At 41.1% G+C, this 19136-nt stretch overlaps 1 protein-coding gene across 1 annotated transcript in view; it reads left to right on the top strand.

Moving 5' to 3' along the window:
* The first annotated feature begins 1731 nt into the window (after positions 1 to 1731).
* chlsn (cholesin) overlaps positions 1732 to 19136 on the top strand; it is a 416204-nt gene continuing 398799 nt past the window's right edge. The window contains exon 1 of the mRNA XM_072559281.1: positions 1732 to 2008. Coding sequence (XP_072415382.1) covers positions 1892 to 2008 — 117 coding nt within the window. The 5' untranslated portion in view covers positions 1732 to 1891. The remainder of the gene's footprint in view (positions 2009 to 19136) is intronic.

Genomic DNA, 19136 nt, shown 5'->3' with positions numbered 1-19136 from the left:
TTACATCGTGATGAACTGCAAGAGTGGTCCCAAATCAGGGTTCACACAGGATCTGTGAGTACAGATTAAAATTCCTGGTGAGGAAGGAAAAATGTTTAATATTAAATACATATTTACAGGCTAGGAAAGTTGCCCATCTCTGAAATTAAATATTCCTGGCAATATTAGCAGTTTGTAGAATATGTATGCTTTCCTTTATTGGTCAGAGCATTGAGTATAGGAGTTGGAAGGTTATGTTGCAGCTGTACAGGACATTGATTAGGTCACTTTTGGAAAATTGCGTGCAATTCAGGTCTCCCTCCTATCGGAAACCATGATGTGGAGGTGCCAGTGTTGGACTGGGTGGACAAATTTAACAATCACCCAACACCAGGTTTTACTCCAACAGGTTTATTTGGAAGTACAAGCTTTTGGAATGCTGCTCTTTCATCAGGTCGCTAATGGAGTAGGATCAAAGGACACAACAGAAGATCATAATGGTTTCATTCACTGATTCAATATATTGAACAAATCTACCTTGCTGTTAAGTCTTTCATCTTTTCGAAGACTTAACAACAATCTAGGTTTATTCAATATATTGCATTAGTGTATGACACCATTATCTTTTGCTATAAATCTGTGTCCTATCATCTGACTCCATGAGCTGCCTGATGAGGGAGCAATGCTCCGAAAGCTTGTACTTGCAAATAAACCTGTTGGACTATAACCTAGTGTAGTGTGATTTTTAACTCCTATCAAAAAGATGTTCTGAAACTTGAAAGGGTCCAGAAAAGATTTACAAGAATGTTGCCAGAGTTGGAAGGTTTGAGCTATATTGAGAGGCTAAATAGGATGGGGCTGTTTTCCCTAGAGCATTGGGGGCTGAGGAGTGACCTTATAAAGGTTTATAAAATCATGAGGGGCATGGATAGGGTAAATAGACAAGGACTTTTCCCTGGGGTGGGGGAGTCCAGAACCTGAGGGCATAGGTTTAAGGTGAGAAGGGAAACATTTAAAGGAACCTAAAGGGAGACTTCTTCACACAGAGGTGGTGCATGTGTGGAATGAGCTGCCAGAAGAAATGGAGGAGACTGGTACAATGACAACATTTAAAAGGCAAAAGTGAGGACTGCAGATGCTGGAGATTAGAGTGGAGAGTTTGGTGCTGGAAAAACACCACACTCAACATTTTATCTCATGATCTGCTGTGATTTTCCAGCACCACACACTCAACATTTAAAAGGCATCTGGATGGTTAGATGAATAGGAAGGGTTTACAGGGACATGGACTAAGTGCTGGCACATGGGATTACAGTAGATTGGTTTTGGATATCTGTTCGGCATGGATGAGTTGGATCGAAGGGTCTATTTCCGTGCTATACATCTCCGTGACTTTATGTTAAAGCATACTCTGCTGTATTTTCTGAGTAGCCACTTCTGCTTCCACCTGCCCTTAGATTCGGTTCAGAAAACGTAGCCACTCTAGCCATCTTTCAGATACCCTGGATCTTGGGCTGGGGGAGAGGAACATTTAAAGCAACTTTAATTCACCCTGAGCACAGGGATTTCTCTGCACTGAGATTTCCATCCAGAGCATCGGGGGAGCGCATGCGCAGGTGCTTGGAATGTCAACCAAACATGCTGCTCCTGCTGCTGCGGCCATTTGACGGACGGCACCCAGAGCCAGTAGAGAGGCGCGATGAAGAGATTGGGCCAATGCTGTCGCGCAGGAGGCGGGCGAGCTGCGGCAGTCGCGTTCGGTTGATCTGAGAGCCCACGTGTGTTCGCGCCGGAGCTGTCAGCTGCAGAATTTCAGTTGGGTTCAAACGCTCGACCGCCGGCCGGGCTGTGCATCTCCGTGTGAGAGGGGGACGGCAGTGGAGAAAGGAAACACCAACGCTCATTCCGTGCCATGGCTAAAGGGAAGAGAAGTAGGTCGGACACCCAGGACTCACAAGGAGAGGAGCCAACTTCTGAGATGCAGCCGGATGTAGCCAAGGCGAAAAGAAAGAAAAGGAGCAGAGACCAGGTGGGTGGTGGAAGGCCAGCCCCAGCCGAGGCGGTCTCGAGCCTCTGGGGTCCCCATGAACGCGGGTCCTTCTGTCAGTGAAAGCCCTGCTGCTCAGTCGCAGGGTCATTATTTTTGGTATCTTTATGTTGGCCTTTGAGGGTGGGGAGATGTCACGCATCAGAAGGATTTTATATTTTTGCTGTATTTCCACCCTCTATTTCGTGCATACTTCAGTTTATACTCCCACTTTATTCCGTCCAGCAGAAGATATAAAAGTTTGTATGCACATACGAACAGATTCGACAACAGCTTCTTCCCTGCTGTTACCAGACCTTTGATTTGTCCTCTTTAATGTTGATGATGATTGCTTTGCACCTTCTTGGCAGCTGTAACATCGTATCCTGCACACTGCTCTGTTACCCTGATCTACTTGTATAGTACAACCTACCTTAAAGGACTATAGACAACACTTTTCACTATACCTTGATACAAATAACAGTAACAGTAACATTTTTTATTCTCACAACGGTGACCATATTAAGATTACTGCCTGATTTTCTCTGAGGCTAATTTCTCCATGATCTAGAAGAGCCACAAACTTTCTGAATGCCTTTTCCCGGCTTGAAGAGTGAAAAGAATGCTGAAGTCAAGCCACAATTCTGTAAATGTAGAACTGCCAGGATCAATTTTATATAATGGTCACTATTGCATACTGTACTTATATCAGTTTGTAGCAAAATTCCATTCCCTGCCTTTTGGAGGGAGCATATGATCTATTAAGTGACTTTTAAATCTGTTCTTTACTTGACCATTGTCACTGAAAAATACTGATTTATTTTATAGCAGGTGGTGTAAGTTGTGATATGTTACAATTTGGTTTGCCCCCAATTCTGCAGATCTTAAATAACTTTTATTCTTTAATAAATTTGATTCATACTTTTTATCCTGCACTCTTTAGTTTGTTGGCAGAATGTTTCCAACCTGTTCAGAGTCTAAAAGCACTTGATTCACTGTGCATTGTTTTTAGTGTCTTTCTCAAAAGAGAAGAGATTCATCATTCATCTGATGGCACTTTGTCCAAGTCAGTTTGTGGATAAGATCAAATTTTGATCCGTAGAAGGTACAGTTTTTCTGTAAAAGGTACTTGTGCTTTGAGCTTGTGGAATATGTAATTCACGAGTGTGAAATGCAGTAACAATATTTATGGGAAGTATAGTGACAATATACATGTGTTCCCACTGTCCACTTAGTTTGGATAGTGCCATTTTGCTTTGGCAGCATTACTGGAACAGATTGTTTTGGTATATCAGCTAAAAGACATTTCTGACGAGACAGGTCTCCCTCACTGAATTACCCGTCTAAGTTATGTGCTTAAGTCCAGGAGTAAGGCTTGATTTTACAGCGGTGTGAATCTTTAGTGAAATGGAATATTTAAAATCACTTTGCTGTGTGGTAGGTTGAGTAATCCAATGCATAAACCAGGCAAGTGCGTCATACTCCAGACAGATGGTCATGATTGACCACCGTTGCTGATATCTAGAGAAGTACTATTTAGATTAGGTCATTGCCACCAAATAAGAATTTAATGGGTTGGATGATTCTTGTGTAAGCAGAGGACACTTACCAGAACACTTACAAGAACACTCAAAACTGGTAAATTACCTGGTATAGTATATTAAATTCCATCAGTAACCCCAATCCTTAGGAAGGACATCGATACCCAACTTTTGACAACTTGTTTTTTTTGCTTGTGTAAATAAATAGGCTATCCTCATTTATGATAAATTACACACTTCATAGTGGACAAATGGAATCCCGGTTTTCATGGACAGGTCCGGATAGATTTTATTATCAAATTAGGTTTATATTCAGGTTGGCCACCTGGTTGATGGAAAAACTGAATATATGTTGTGTTTCTGTTGATATCACCTCTTATGCATGCTCATTGAAAAATTCACCCTCAGTACAAAGCTTTTGCTTCCTATAAATTAGAAGTTTGATGTTATGTTGTTGGTAAGTCATGTATCGCTCCACAGTTGGGATATGCCTTCAGGCATTGTCAGATCCATCTGATAGGTTCACATGTTGGAGTAGCTCAGGGTTTAATTCCTAAGTCAATCAGTGAGAAATTTGGGCCAGCAATGAAAATAACAATGCAATCAACAATGTTGTAAATCTTTAATAAAATGTTAGTCAAGTTTCAAGTAATGGGCAACTTTCACATGAAATCCTGTGGTTCCCAAGAACTAATATAAGGACTTAATTACACTTACAACCTTATTGTGCCATAGTCTCCAATTCCAACTGCAGTTACTTTTAGCAATGGTTTCCAAGTGATCTGAAAGCTTTAGGGCTGCTGTACGTATCTTTTTAGCTGTGTAAGTGAATTCAACGCTGCAAATCAAAGAGTCTGTTCTTGATTTTGGTGTCCCTTTGGCCACCTATTCTCACCAAGTATGGAAATGAGGTTTTAATCATTGAGCTTCCAAGTAAAGTGCTTAAATTGTAACATCAACACTTGAAATAAATTAGCCCAATGTGATGATAATGATTCCATTTATGCACTGACATGACTCTATAATTCAATTTCACATGCCAGAAATTTCCAGCTGCAATGTTGAAATAACATAACCATTGCCCTCAAAGGATGTATAAGTAGTTGAGTTACAGTTTGAAAATCCTTTCGACCTTCCAAATCTTTTTCCTAGGGGAGGACATTTGTTGGAATTTAACATGTAACACTCTTCGATTAGGTTGTTGGTTTGCTTTACAAAAGCACATATCCACTCTTAAGTGACAGAAGTTAATAGAAATTGGTCTGAATTTTCCAGTTTTAGTCTAGCTAACATCTCATACATCAAGAGAAAATTCTCAGATTTGGTTAAGTAAAGACAAAAGGCTCTCCAGTCTGTCATATTTTTTACAATAACCAGATCCAAGTGTTATTGGATTCAGGAACCTCGAGTGTATGCAGTTCATTCATGATATTTTTGTTCAAGGTAAGTCATAATGGCCCATAAACTTGTAACTCTGAACTAATTATTTTTGCATGGAGGTGATTAAATGTGGAGGTCTCAGTCACTGAACAGGGTTTTGGGAATAGTAGACTATGTTTGTATCGTTGAGTTAATAATGCAGACTAATGATCTGAAGATCTGAATTCACATCACACCATGGAAACTAGGGATGTTATGTTAAGATAATTAACTAAACATTCAGAATAAAAAGGAAGTACCAAACCATACCATGATGGTCATACAACCACCAAATTGTTGTAAAACACATCTGGTTACCCGACATTCTTTCATTCCAGGAAGCAAATCTTCTGTCCTTATCCTGATCTCTGTGCAACTTGAGCACTGTAGTAATGAGATTAGCTCTTAACTGCCGTCTGAAATGGCTTAATAAGCCACTGAGTTGTTAAGGTGTAGCAGCATCAACATTTTAAGGGCAGTCAAAGATGGAAAGAAATGTTGGCTTTTCCAACAACACATGTACCCGTGAACACATTTTTGAAAAAAAACTTCAGCTTTTAAGAAAGAATTCCTGCAATTTTCCTACAAAAGTCTCTCAAATTCTGTACTTTATTTATTTTATGTGTTTATGGGATGTATGTTTTGCTAGTAAGACCAATATTTTACTGCCCATCCTGGTTGTCCTTTAGAAAGTGATTTTCAAGGAAGATTCAAAAATGACCTAACAAGAGTCCAGACACAATATGTTCCTTATAGGGTGAAAAGCAAGGCTGGTAGATGTAGGGAATGCTGGATGACTGGAGAAATTGAGGTTTTGTTAAGAAAAAGAAGGAAGCACATGTCAGATATAGACAGCACAGATTGAGTGAATCCTTAGAAGAGTATAAAGGCAGGAGGAGTATATTTAAGAGGGAAATCAGGAGGGCAAAATGGGGTCATGAGATAGCTTTGGCAAATAGAATTAAGGAGAATCCAAAGAGATTCTACAAATGCATTAAGGATGAAAGGGTACCTAGGGAGAGAATAGAGCACCTCAAAATCAGCAAGGCAGCCTATGTGTGGAACCTCAGGAGATGAGGGAGATACTAAATGAGTATTATGCACAGTGTTTACTGTGGAGAAGGGCATATAAGATATAGAATGTGGGGAAATAAATGTGATATCTTGAAAAATGCCCAGATTACAGAGGAGGTTGTGCTGGATATCTTAAATGCATAAAGGTGGATAAATCCCTAGTACCTGATCAGGTATACCCTAGAAGTCTGTGGGAAGCTAGGGAAGTGATTCCTGGGCCCTTTGCTGAGATATTTGCATCATTTGATAGTCACAAGGTGTGGTGTCGGATGACTGGAGGTTGGCTAACGTGGTGCCACTATTAAGAAAGGTGGTAAGGACAAGCCAAGGAACTATAGACCGGTGAGTGTGACATTGGTGATGGGCAAGTTGTTGGACAGAATTCTGAGGGACAGGATTTAAGTGTATTTGGAAAGACAAGGACTGATTCAGGAGAGTCACCGTGGTTTTATGTGTCGGAAGTCATGTTTCATGAACTTGATTGAGTTTTTTGAAAAAGTAACAAAGAGGATTGATAAGGGCAGAGTGGTAGACGTGATCTGTATGGACTTCAGTAAGGCTTCGACAAGGTTCCTCATGGGATACTGGTTAGCAAGGTTAGATCTCATGGAATACAGAGAGAACTAGCCATTTGGATACAGAACTCCCTCAAAGGTTGAAGATAGAGGGTGATGGTGCAGGGCTCCCTTTCAGACTGGAGGTCTGTGGCCACTGAGGTGCCACAAGGATTGGTGCGGGGTCCACTGCGTTTTGTCATTTATATAAATGATTTGGATGTGAACATTGGAAGTACAGTTAGTAAGTTTGCAGATGACACCAAAACTGGAGGTGTAGTGGACAGCGAAGGTTACCTCAGTACAATGGGATCTTGATCAGATGGGTCAATGGGCTGAGAAGGCTGATGGAGTTTAATTTAGATAAATGGGAGGTGCTGCATTTTGGAAAAGCAAATCAGAGCAGTATTGCTGAACAAAGAAACCTTGGAGTGCAGCTTCATAGTGCCTTAAAAGTGGAGTCACAGGTAGATAGGATAATGAACAAGGCATTTGGTTTGCTTTCTTTTATTGGTCAGAGCATTGAACATAGGAGTTGGGAGGTCATGTTGCAGCTGTGCAGGATATTGCTTAGGACACGTTTGGAATATTGTGTGCAGTTCTGGTCTCCCTTCTATTGGAATGATGTTGTGAAACTTGAAAGGGTTCAGAAAAGATTTCCAAGAATGTTGCGAGCATTGGAGATTTTGAGCTAAAGGGAGAGGCTGAATAGGCTGGGGCTGTTTTCCCTGGATCATTGTAGGCTGAGAGGTAGACATTATAAAGGTTCATAAAATCATAAGGTGCATGGATAAGGTAGATAGACAAGGCCTTTTCCCTGGGATGGGGGAGTCCAGAACTAGAGGTTTAGCGTGAGAGGGGAAAAATTTAAAAGGATTCTAAGGAGCAAGTTTTTCACACAGAGGGTGGTATATGTATGGAATGAGCTGCCAGAGGAAGTGGTGGAGACTGGTACAATTGCAATATTTAAAAGACATCTGGATGGGTATATGAATAGGAAATGTTTAGAGGGATATAGGCCAAGTGCTGGCAAATAGGACAAGATTAGGTTAGGATAATCTGGTCAGCATGGATGAGTTGGACTGAAGGGTCTATTTCGTGCTGTACATCTCTACGATTCTAATAGTAAAAGGCACGGGGCAGCAGAAGCTTGACAGAAGACTAGATGACATTTATAGGAAAACACGATGGACAGCTTTGATACAGTGAACACTCTTGTTTTTTGCAGTGACATTCTCTTCATATATAATTGTCATGCTTCCAAACTGCAAATTAATCAACACGTCCTTTGGCAGACCTCTGGAGTTTTTGGAAAAGTACATTTCACAACCCTGATTTTCGTTTGTTCTGTAGCACTTGGTGCATGGGTATTGACACAAAGACAGCAAATGTGAAAACTCTATTGTCCTCCAGTATGGATTAGCTGCTGAGGCGACTGTAGAGGCATTTAGAATGGCACATTTATCCTGATGATGGCAACACTGTTTGTGCAGCAAAACCACCAATGGAGAAATATAAACTGATCATGTCTCTCAACTTTCCCTCTAAGTTTGGTTCTTTTAACGTGACAGGGAATCTAATATGTCGGAATTTAAAACAGAAACCTTTTTAGCCCTCTTTTGTTGTTTCCATAATCATTGTTCTTTAATACTGATATCACTCCATGGTGAATATAATAAAGGCTTTCTTTCAGTTATTAACTGGCAGTAAGTTTATATTTGGAAAAATAAAATATTATTGAAAACATTGTGAAAATGCATATCATTATGTAACATGAGGTAAGAATAGCTAACTTTGACATCGTATATTTGTATATATGACTGAGGCGGGCATCAAGGAGCGTGACAACAAAACTAGAATTGATGGGTATTGGGTGGAGGGGAGAATGTCTTCACAGGTTGGAGTCATATCAAGATTGTAGTTGTTGGAGTGTTCAGTTGTTTCAGCTTCAGAAGTTCTCTGCAGAAGTTTCTCAATGTTAGTGTTCTAGGCACAATCGTTTTCAGCTACTTCATCAATGACCTTCTGTCCATCATAAAGTCAGATGTATGCTAATGACTGCACAATGTTCAGCACTTTGTGTGACTCCTCAGAAACTGAAGTGGTTCATGTCCAAAAGCAGTAATACCTGGACAACATTGAAGCTTGGTCTGACAATTGGCAAGAAACATTCGTGCAAAAATACACTAGGCAATGACTGTTTCCAGCAAGAGAGAATCTAATTACTGCCCTTTGTCATTCAATGGCTTTACCATTGCTGATTTCTCTCCAGCGTCCCTACCTTTAAACACCCTGGAGACAGCTGGTGACTGAACTGGACTAGCCATATAAATGTGTGGCTACAAGAACCAGTCAGAAGCCAGGAATTCCACAGCTAGTAGTTGACCTCCTGACACTTCAAAGGCTGTCCACCATCCACAAGGCACAAGTCAGGAGTGTGATAGAATAATCTCCACTTGACGGGATGAGCACAGCTCCAATAACATTCAAGAAACTTGACACCATACAGGACTAAGGATCCACTTGATTGACACCATAAGCACAATCACCCCTCTACCACAAATACAGCCATCCATGCAGCACTCTAAAGTTAGTGCTTCCAAATAAACCTGTTGGACTATAACCTAGTGTTGTGTGATTTTTAACATTGTCCACCCCAGTCCAACCACCTCGACATGGTGTATTATGAAGATTGGGTGTTGCGGTTCTTCAGTTCATCACTAGATGGTGCTGAAAGAACAATTTCCTGTTTATTTGAATAAAATCTGTCTTCTCCCAATTCAAAACCCATTTTTTTGCTGAAATTTTGAGTTGCCTGTCTTACTCTTTCCTCAACTGCGTCTCTGTGATTGCAGCAACTTCGCAATTCCCTGTGTTAACTCATGCCTTTAACTAATCTGTTTTACCTATAATACTCCTCACATTAAATAGAGGTCATCCAGTGTCACCTTACGCCTTAGAAATTAACATGGCTGGACTCCCTGTGCCTTGGTTTCTTTGCTAAAGTACGCTGATCCCTACTGTGCTAACACTGTTTTCCTTCCCACTGCCAAATTAGTACTGTATAAATTCCTCCCAACAGCACTAGCAAACCAACCTGCAAGAATGTTGGTCCCATTTTGGTTCAGGTACAGACCGTCCCTTCCTTCCAGGTTCTAGCTTCCCCTGAAACTGTTGGAGTGGTCCAAGAATTTAAAACCTTCTCTCCTGCACTAACTCTTGAGCCTCACATTCATCTGCCCTGTTCCCTTATTTCTGTACTTGCTAACATGTGGCACTAAGTGTAAGCCAGAAATCACAACTGTTTGAGATCATGCTGTTTAGTCTACTGCCTAACTCCCTCAATTCTTGATGTAGGACCTTATCACTCATTTGATCAATGTCATTGGTATCAATGTGTACCATGACTTATGTCTTGTTACCCTGCTTTTCAGGATGCCCTGCAGCCACTCAGTGACATCACTGATCCTGGGACCAGGGAGGCAACACACGATCCTGAAGTCATGCCTCTAGCTGCAGAAACATCTATCAGTTCCTCAAACTAATGAATACCCTATCACTATTACTCCTGTTTTCTTTTTCCTCTGCTTCTGTGCAATCAGGCTGCTTGTGGTGCCAGAAGCTTGGCTTTGTCTGTGTTCCCTTGAGGAATCAGTGCCCTCATCAGGTTTCCAAATGGAAAACCGATTTGTGAGCGGGACCATAGGGTACTCCTGTACTACTTGCCTGGGGATTCTCTTTGACTGTTTGGTAGTCACCAATTCCCTTCTTTCCTCCAGTCCCTGGAGTTGCAGTGTAACCACCTCTCTGAACGTGCTATCCACCTAACACTCAATTTTGGGTGTGTTCCACAGTGTCTTCAACCACTGCTTAAGCTCCAAAGCACGGACCCAGATTTCTTCAGTTAAGAAAACTTTCTGCACACACCTTGGATGACAGCAGGGTCCGTGACTTCCCATATGTAGTAGGTCACATATTCCATTCTGTTGACCTCATCTGCTATGTCTTAATCTTGCACTAACTTGGTCTTACTTGCAAACCTTTCTAATTGCTTAATCATAAAGATTTGGAGATGCTGGTGTTGGACTGGGGTGTACAAAGTTAAAAATCACACAACACCAGGTTATAGTCCAACAGGTTTAATTGGAAGCACTAGCTCCTTCATCAAACAACCACCTGATGAAGGAGCAGTGCTCCGAAAGCTAGTGCTTCCAATTAAACTTGTTGGACTACAACCTGGTGTTGCGTGATTTTTAACTTAATCGTAAAGATACTTAATTTACCTTAAATTTAGTCTACTCTTATTCTCTGAGTTTGACTTGTCCCTGCTGCTTTTTAGTTAATCTTTTGATAATCTCTGAGCCCTTGGGCTTTGGTCTGCTTTTGCCCCCACTGATCTGAAAATGTCATTAGGCAAAGAAGGCAGCAGAAAAACAACTTCCTTCCCTATTTCATCTAACTCCCACTGACCAAAGTGTCACACTCCACTCTCTGCAGGTTGCACTTGGGGCCAAACTGGGTAAGGATGGCATATCACATTAGTGTGGAAAGGTGTGAAACCTCAAAGTTTTTCAGGTCAGCTGTGTGAAGCTCTCCTTGCTGACATATGGATACTTCCGGCACATTTGATTAATTACTTTACAGATCAGTCGAGCAAAGCCTGACAATATAGAAGTGGGCATAGTTTTACTCACTAGGTCATATCTCACAGCCAACCTCATGAACTCTTTCACTATCATTAGCTTTGCACACTTCCTGCTTCACAATAGTACTGTATATAGATAGGTGCAGTGGGAGTCTTCAGAATCGGCTCCGGAGCCAATGAAGTTTCACTCATCGGGTCAAACATATACAAGTAAACAACTGGCTGATTACCCATGTTCCAGAATTAGCTGCTCCTTATTTTCATATGGCTACATTCTTGGTATCTTTCTACTAATATGAAAAATTCCTTGCATGTAGTGTCCACCTGATGTAGGGTATTTCCAATCCAGCGATAGTCTGCTATAAATCATGACTCACTTTGGACCTCTCTGCTTTTGACCTCATTACAGCCTTGGTTCTAACATGGACAAAAGAGCTAAACCCCAGAGGTGTAATGACAATGACTATTCTTGACAGCAAGACTGGGTGCGGCCTCCAGTAAAATTAAAGCTAGTGGGACTTGGAGAAAAGTCTTGACTGGTTAAATTCATATCAATCACAAAAGAAGATGGTAGTGGTCTTTGGAGGTTAAACATATTGTTCACAGTGCAGTGTTGCAGGAGTATCTTAGGCTCCGGCTCGACAGATTGAGTTGCTCCTTCCCTTCAATATAATATAAGAAGTGAAGATACTCCCAGGCTGAGGCTGATAAGTGGTAAATAATATTCGCATCCTGCAAGTGCCACACAATGGCCTTTCCCAATAAGAGAAGATCTGACAGTCTCCCCTTGACATTCACTGGCATTGCTGAAAAAATCTATAGCCTTAAAACTTGTCTTTAAATATTTAGACTAAAATGTAATGTTGAGTTATAGAACACATTTGCTGCACACTAGAAAATAGACAGGTTGGTTGGCTTAGAAAAAGGGGGAACCCAAGGTAGGCAGAAGATAAAAACATCTGTGCTCACTAAGTGATAACAAGATGCTCTAAGACAATTAAGAACATTTACCTTAACTTGGCAAATGTGGTGCCACTGTTTAAGAAAGGCGGTAAAGACAAGCCAGGGAACTTTAGACCGGTGAGCCTGACCTCTATGGTGGGCAAGTTGTTGGAGGGAATCCTGAGGGACAGGATGTACATGTACTTGGAAAGGCAAGGACTGATTCGGGAGAGTCAACATGGATTTGTGCGTGGGAGATCATGTTTCACAAACTTGATTGAGTTTTTGAAGAAGTAACAAAGAAGATTGATGAGGGCAGAGCAGTAGATGTGATCTATATGGACTTCAGTAAGGCGTTCGACAAGGTTCCCCATGGGAGACTGATTAGCAAAGTTAGATCTCACGGAATACAGGGAGAACTAGCTATTTGGATACAGAACTGGCTCAAAGGTAAAAGGCAGAGGGTGTTGGTGGAGGGTTGTTTTTCAGACTGGAGGCCTGTGACCAGTGGAGTGCCACAAGGATCGGTGCTTGGCCCTCTACTTTTTGTTATCTACATAAATAATTTGGATGTGAGCATAAGAGGTATAGTTATTAAGTTTGCAGATGACACCAAAATTGGAGGTGTAGTGTACAGTGAAAAGGGTTACCTCAGATTACAACAGGACCTGGATGAGATGGGCCAATGGGCTGAGAAGTGGCAGATGGAGTTTAATTTGGATAAATGTGAGGTGCTGCATTTTGGGAAAGCAAATCTTAGCAGGACATATACACTTAATGGTAAGGACCTAGGGAGTGTTGCTGAACAAAGAGACCTTGGGGTGCAGGTTCATAGCTCCTTGAAAGTGGAGTCACAGGTAGATAGGATAATGAAGAAGGCGTTTGGAATGCTTTCCTTTATTGGTCAGAGTATTGAGTACAGGAGTTGGGAGGTCATGTTGCGGTTGTACAGGACGTTGGTTAGGCCACTGTTGGAATATTGCGTGCAGTTCTGGTCTCCTTCCTATTGGAAAGATGTTGTGAAACTTGAAAGGGTTCAGAAAAGATTTACAAGGATGTTGCCAGGGTTGAAGGATCTGAGCTACAGGGAGAGGCTGAACAGGCTGGGGCTGTTTTCCCTGGAGCGTCAAGAGGCTGAGGGGTGACCTTATTGAGGTTTACAAAATTGAGGGGCATGGATAGGATAAATATACAAAATCTTTTCCCTGGGGTCGGGGAGTCCAGAACTAGAGGGCATAGATTTAGGGTGAGAGGGGAACGATATAAAAGAGACCTAAAGGGCAACTTTTTCACGCAGAGGGTGGTACGTGTATGGAATGAGCTGCCAGAGGATGTGGTGGAGGCTGGTACAATTGCAACATTTAAGAGGCATTTGGATGGGTATATGAATAGGAAGGGTTTGGAGGGATATGGGCCGGGTGCTGGCAGGTGGGACTAGATTGGGCTGGGATATCTGGTCAGTATGGACGGGTTGGACCGAAGGGTCTGTTTCCATGCTGTACATCTCTGTGACTCTATGACTCTATGTCTTTGTAGTCAATCTGTGTAAACAGGGCACCAGGTGATAACATTCACAGTTGTTCCCTTGCGAAATCAATGAAAGTGTTTGATTCGACCGTGAAACAAAACTCTGTACTATCAAAGCTTTGTAATTGACGGTCAGGTCCTGTCAATTATAATGATTCTTATTTCCCCTTGCAAATGAGGCAGATACAGAGGGAAAAACATCTTTACTGTTACAAGTCCCTGACTTGAGAGTTCAAAAGAACACTAGAGAGAGAGAGAGAGAGAGAGAGAGAGAGACCATTTTAGTGCTGAGGCTGCTGAAACCAGTAGAAAATTAACGCTTCATGCTTACCTGCTGTGAACTTAATTGCATGTTTGAGACTTTATGATGATGTTGAGTAGCCATTACTGGTTATTAAATACAAACTCTGAAAAAGGTAATATTGACGAAGTTTAATTTACTTGCTGTTCTTGCAGACTACTCTACAGACCTTACAGACTGGCCCATTGTCAATTTTAATTAATCAGACCTTATGTCTTATTTGAATTTGAATCACAACCCTGAAATAAAGCATATTTAATTTGAAGGCTAATGAATCAGTTTAAATGCAACCTTATGGTAACATCTCCGCCACCGGTACAGAATGATTCAGTGCTTAAAATGCAGGAATCTGCTCCTAGCTTAGAAATTATTCTAGGCCTAACATTGAAGAGATTCTGCACAATATGTCAGGAAGTCATTTTATGGTCAAACGTTTGCCCTCCTTGCTAAGAAGCCATTTGTAAAACAATTGTATCTGACATGTGAGCTGTGCAAGGTTACCTTATGAACTCTCCAATCAGCTCAGAGTGGTACCTCTTTATGATAGGAGTTTATCTCGCCAGTAGGTGCCTAAGTTGGCTGGCTATGTTCTTCCCACCTGATGAATGCCTTAGGGCCAGTAGGAGTGATCAGTCAAGTGCAGACAAATCTGTCAATTAACTTCGATTTGGAGATGCTGGTGTTGGACTGGGGTGTACAAAGTTAAAAATCACACAACACCAGGTTATAGTCCAACAGGTTTAATTGAAAGCACACTAGCTTTCGGAGCTACGCTCCTTCATCAGGTGATAGTGGAGGGCTCAATCCTAACACAGAATTTATAGCAAAAATTTCAGTGTGATGTAACTGAAATTATACATAGAAAAATTGATTGTCTGTTAGGCCTTTCATCTGTTAGAGTACAGTGATAGTTTCACTTCTTTCATGTGTAAATCGCAAAACCTTTTTTTTAAAAAAGTTGCATTCTCGGTTTAGCTGTGAACAATGGTGATAGCTAGACAATGTGTTGTGTTCTCTGTCTATGCCATGATGTTTAGATTGATTCTAATCTAAAAAGTGAGATAACGGAGTTTTACATGAATGCAGGGTTACATTGTACTTTGCTCAAAAACTGCATGCAAGTACAAATTCACCCCACAAAATATGTGTGCATGTGGGTCTTTGTCTATCTGTGTGTCTGTCTGTCTGTCTGTCTGGGTTGAGGGTTGAGAGTGTGAGAAAGTGTAGGTGTGTGTGTAGTGAGTGCAGAGTGTCTTAAATCTGTGAGGGGGTTCATGTGTGAGGGTGGGAGTGTGTGTAGGTGTGTGTGTAGTGAGTGCAGAGTGTCTTAAATCTGTGAGGGGGTTCATGTGTGAGGGTGGGAGTGTGTGTGTCTGTAAAGGTGTGTGTGGGTGTCTGTGTGTGCATCTGTGTGTGCATCTGTGTGTATGTGTGTAGAGGAGTGCCTGTGTGTGAGAGAGTGCATGCGCATAGGAGTATCTGTGTGTGTGTGTATAGTGCAATGGTGGTCACCTGTAATGTGACATGAACCCAAGGTCCTGGTTGAGGCCCTCCCTATGGGTACCAAAATTAGCAAACATAGAAAAACTCTCTCAGTGGCTAAAGTGTTGACAATCAGATGGCTTAGGTATGAGGTCATAGATCATAGAATCCCTCCAATGTGGATAAAGGCCGTTAGGCCTAATAAGTCCACACCGACCCTCCAAAGAGTAACTCGCCCAGACCCATTCCCCTACCAGTCTAAATTTACCCCTAACAAATACACCTAACCTTCACATTCCTGAACACTATAGGCAATTTAGCATGGGCAATTCACCTAACCTGCACACCTTTGGATTGTGGGAGGAAACTGGAGCACCCAGAGGAAACCCACACAGATGCTGGAAGAATGTGCAAACTCCACACAGACAGTCACCCAAGGTGGGAATCTAACCCGGGTCCTTGGTGCTGTGAGGCAGCAGTGCTAACTGCTGAGCCACCATAATTGATAAAGGGGCCAGAGGCGACATGAGTGGGTGGTGGAAGAAAGAAAATTATCCAGCATGTCTGTTACAGCCTGACATAAAGTCATAGAGATCTACAGCACGGAAATCGAACCCTTCGGTCCAACCTGTCCATGCCGATCAGATATCCTAACCTAATCTAGTCCCATTTTCCAGCACCTTGCCCATATCCCTGTAAGCCCTTCCTTTTCATTAACTCATCCAGATGCCTTTTAAATGTTGTAATTGAACCAGCCTCCACCACTTCCTCTGGCATACATGCACCACCCTCTGCGTGAAAACGTTGCCCCTTAGGTCCCTTTTAAATTTTTCCCTGCTCATCTTAAATCTATGCCCTCTAGTTCTGGATTCCACCACCCCATGGTAAAGACCTTGTCTGTTTATTCTATCCATGCCCCTCATGATTTTATAAACCTCTATAAAAGTCACCCCTCAGCCTCCATGCTCTGGCAAAAACAGCCCTAGCCTATTCAGCCTCTCCTGAGAGCTCAAACCCTCCAACCCTGGCAACATACTTGCAAATCTTTTCTGAACCTTTTCATGTTTCACAACATCCTTCCAATAGAAGGAAGACCAGAATTGCATGCAATATTCCAATCCTTGTGGCACACCATCAATCATAGGCCTCTTGTCTGAAAAGCAACTCTCCAAAACCACTGTCTGTCTTCTACCTTGGAGCCAGTTCTGAATCCAAATTGCTAGTTCTCCCTGTGTTCCACAAGATCAAACCTTGCTAACGTCTACTGCTCTGCCCTCATCAGCCCTCTTTGTTACTTCATCAAAAAACTCAGTCAAGCTCATGAGACATGATTTCCAATGCACAAAGCCATGTTGACTATCTCTAATCACTCCCTGCTCTTCTAAATACATGTAAATCCTGTCCTTCCCTTAACAACTTGCCCACCACTGATGTTGAAATGTATGGTGCTGTAAAAGCACAGCTGGTTAGGCAGCATCCGAGGAGCAGGAAAGTCGACGTTCGAGCATAATTTAATCATTTCCTGATGAAGAGCTGATGCTTGAAATATCAACTCTCCTGCTCCTCGGATGCTGCCTGACTGGCTGTGCTTTTCCACACCACACTTTTTATCTCTGATCTCCAGCATCTGCAGTCCTCACTTTTTCCGAGTTGATTACTTCCACCACTGATGTCAGGCTCACTGCTCTATAATTACCTGGCTTTTCCGTACCACCTTTGTTAAATAGTGGCACTATGCTAGCCAACCTCCAATCTTCCAGCACCTTACCTATGGCTATGGATGATACAAATATCTCAGCAAGAGTCCCAGCAATCACTTCTGTGTCTTTCCATAGAGTTCTAGGGTACTACTTATCAGGCTTTGGAATGTATCCACCTTTATGCGTTTTAAGACTTACAGCACATCCTCCTCTCTAATATGGACATTATTCAAGATTCTATTTGCCTGTAGTCTATATCTTCCATGTCCTTTTCCACAGTAAGCACTGATGCAAAATATTCACATAGTATCTCCTCCATCATGGTGGAAACTGATTTAGTATTTTACTTTACAAAAGAAATTGGATAGATGCTTGAACCTTGAAGATTGATAGGACCATGAGGGGGAAAAAAAGTCATCAGAATAATTTGTACAAAGGTCTTTGACAGGCTAATTAGCCTCCTGGGATTATTGTTCTGTGATTTTAGTAGCTATTTGGGCAGACCTATCCACAATGGAGAATTAATATAAAAGTTCAACTCTTATCCAGCACTTGTCAGAACCGGTACAGTGCACCTTAAAATGTTTATCTTGACCATCTCCTGTCATTATATTTCATCTGTTGCTAGGAACCAGTGAAAAGGTAGCAAATAGTGGTTAAACAATATTTGATGACTCTTCAACCTGCAGAAGCAAATATTTTATCATTGGACACTGAATTTAGTTCTAAAAATGTTATTTGGAAATTTCTATATCCCTTCAACTTTATAAGAAGGTCAGTTTGTATGATCTACTAATCATAGTAAATGTATGATATCTATAAATGTCATTAGTCAGCCAAGCTTTCACAGTCTGAATGGCTTCTAGTTGTGTTTTGTTTAATGAAATTACCTTCAGTTTGATATCAAATAAACATGGTAGCAGTGGAAAAACACATCTTTTCAAAAAGTGTGTTGTGTATGTATGCATACATTTTATTTCTGTGTTTTTAAAGCAGCAAGGTCAGATTATGACTATTATGGATACTGATAGTATTCATTTGGACAGCAATAAACCCTCTAGCCTGTTGAGCTTGCTCTGGTAATCTGTTAGTTATGGCAAGCCTTCTAGTTTTTCATCTAAATTTGCTGCTGAGAAAAACTTTCTGGTCCTTGTTTTCCCTTTCAATTTATAATTTCTGTCCTAAGGATAGATTTTAATGGAAGAAAAATGTACAAAATGTCTGTATTTTTACATAAGTGAAATGTTGTTGTGAATATTGATCGTTTGCTGAAAGTATCTGATAAGTGTAAAATTGCCATAAAAAAGGATACAGTATTGGGACAGTTTAAGGATCACTTGACACTGAAGAGCATGTCATTATAAACACAAGTTACTATTGAGGAAAATTTTGGAGTTGTTTTATCACTTAGGTTTAGTCAGTGGTGGTATTCATGCTTGTACCTTTATACGGTCGACATCATAATGACTAACCCATGGCTACTATACTTTAGCATTCTGTGGCTCAAAGCAGTCTGTTGACCAAACTGACATTTAAAGGATAAAATCTGTACTTTTAATGTTAGTGGGAAGAGGATAAAAATTTCACACACTTGTGCTCTTATTAATTTATTTAGATGCAATATCTTTTATGACCTTAGAACACCCCAAAATGCTTTTTAGCAATGAAATACAATTAAAGTATAGTAATTGTAATTGAAATTCAGGGGCAGCATTTAAAAATTATGCCATTTTGGATTCTGACACTAGAGGTCGTAAGTAATGAAGAGAAGAGAAGCAAAAAGCTGAGCATTTTGTTCAGAAGCGAACACAGGAAAGGGAATCTATGTTTCCAATATGGGGAAGATATATTACTCTTTTTTTCTATCTGCCAGTGATGTAGAAGACAAAATCAATGGTTTTCATCGGGATTAGAATTTTAAAGAAGCTATCCAACGCTCTATTGAT

This window comes from Chiloscyllium punctatum, chromosome 40, assembly GCF_047496795.1.
Source record: "Chiloscyllium punctatum isolate Juve2018m chromosome 40, sChiPun1.3, whole genome shotgun sequence".
NCBI classification, from domain to species: domain Eukaryota; kingdom Metazoa; phylum Chordata; class Chondrichthyes; order Orectolobiformes; family Hemiscylliidae; genus Chiloscyllium; species Chiloscyllium punctatum.
This window is presented reverse-complemented; position numbering and strand designations above follow the sequence as displayed.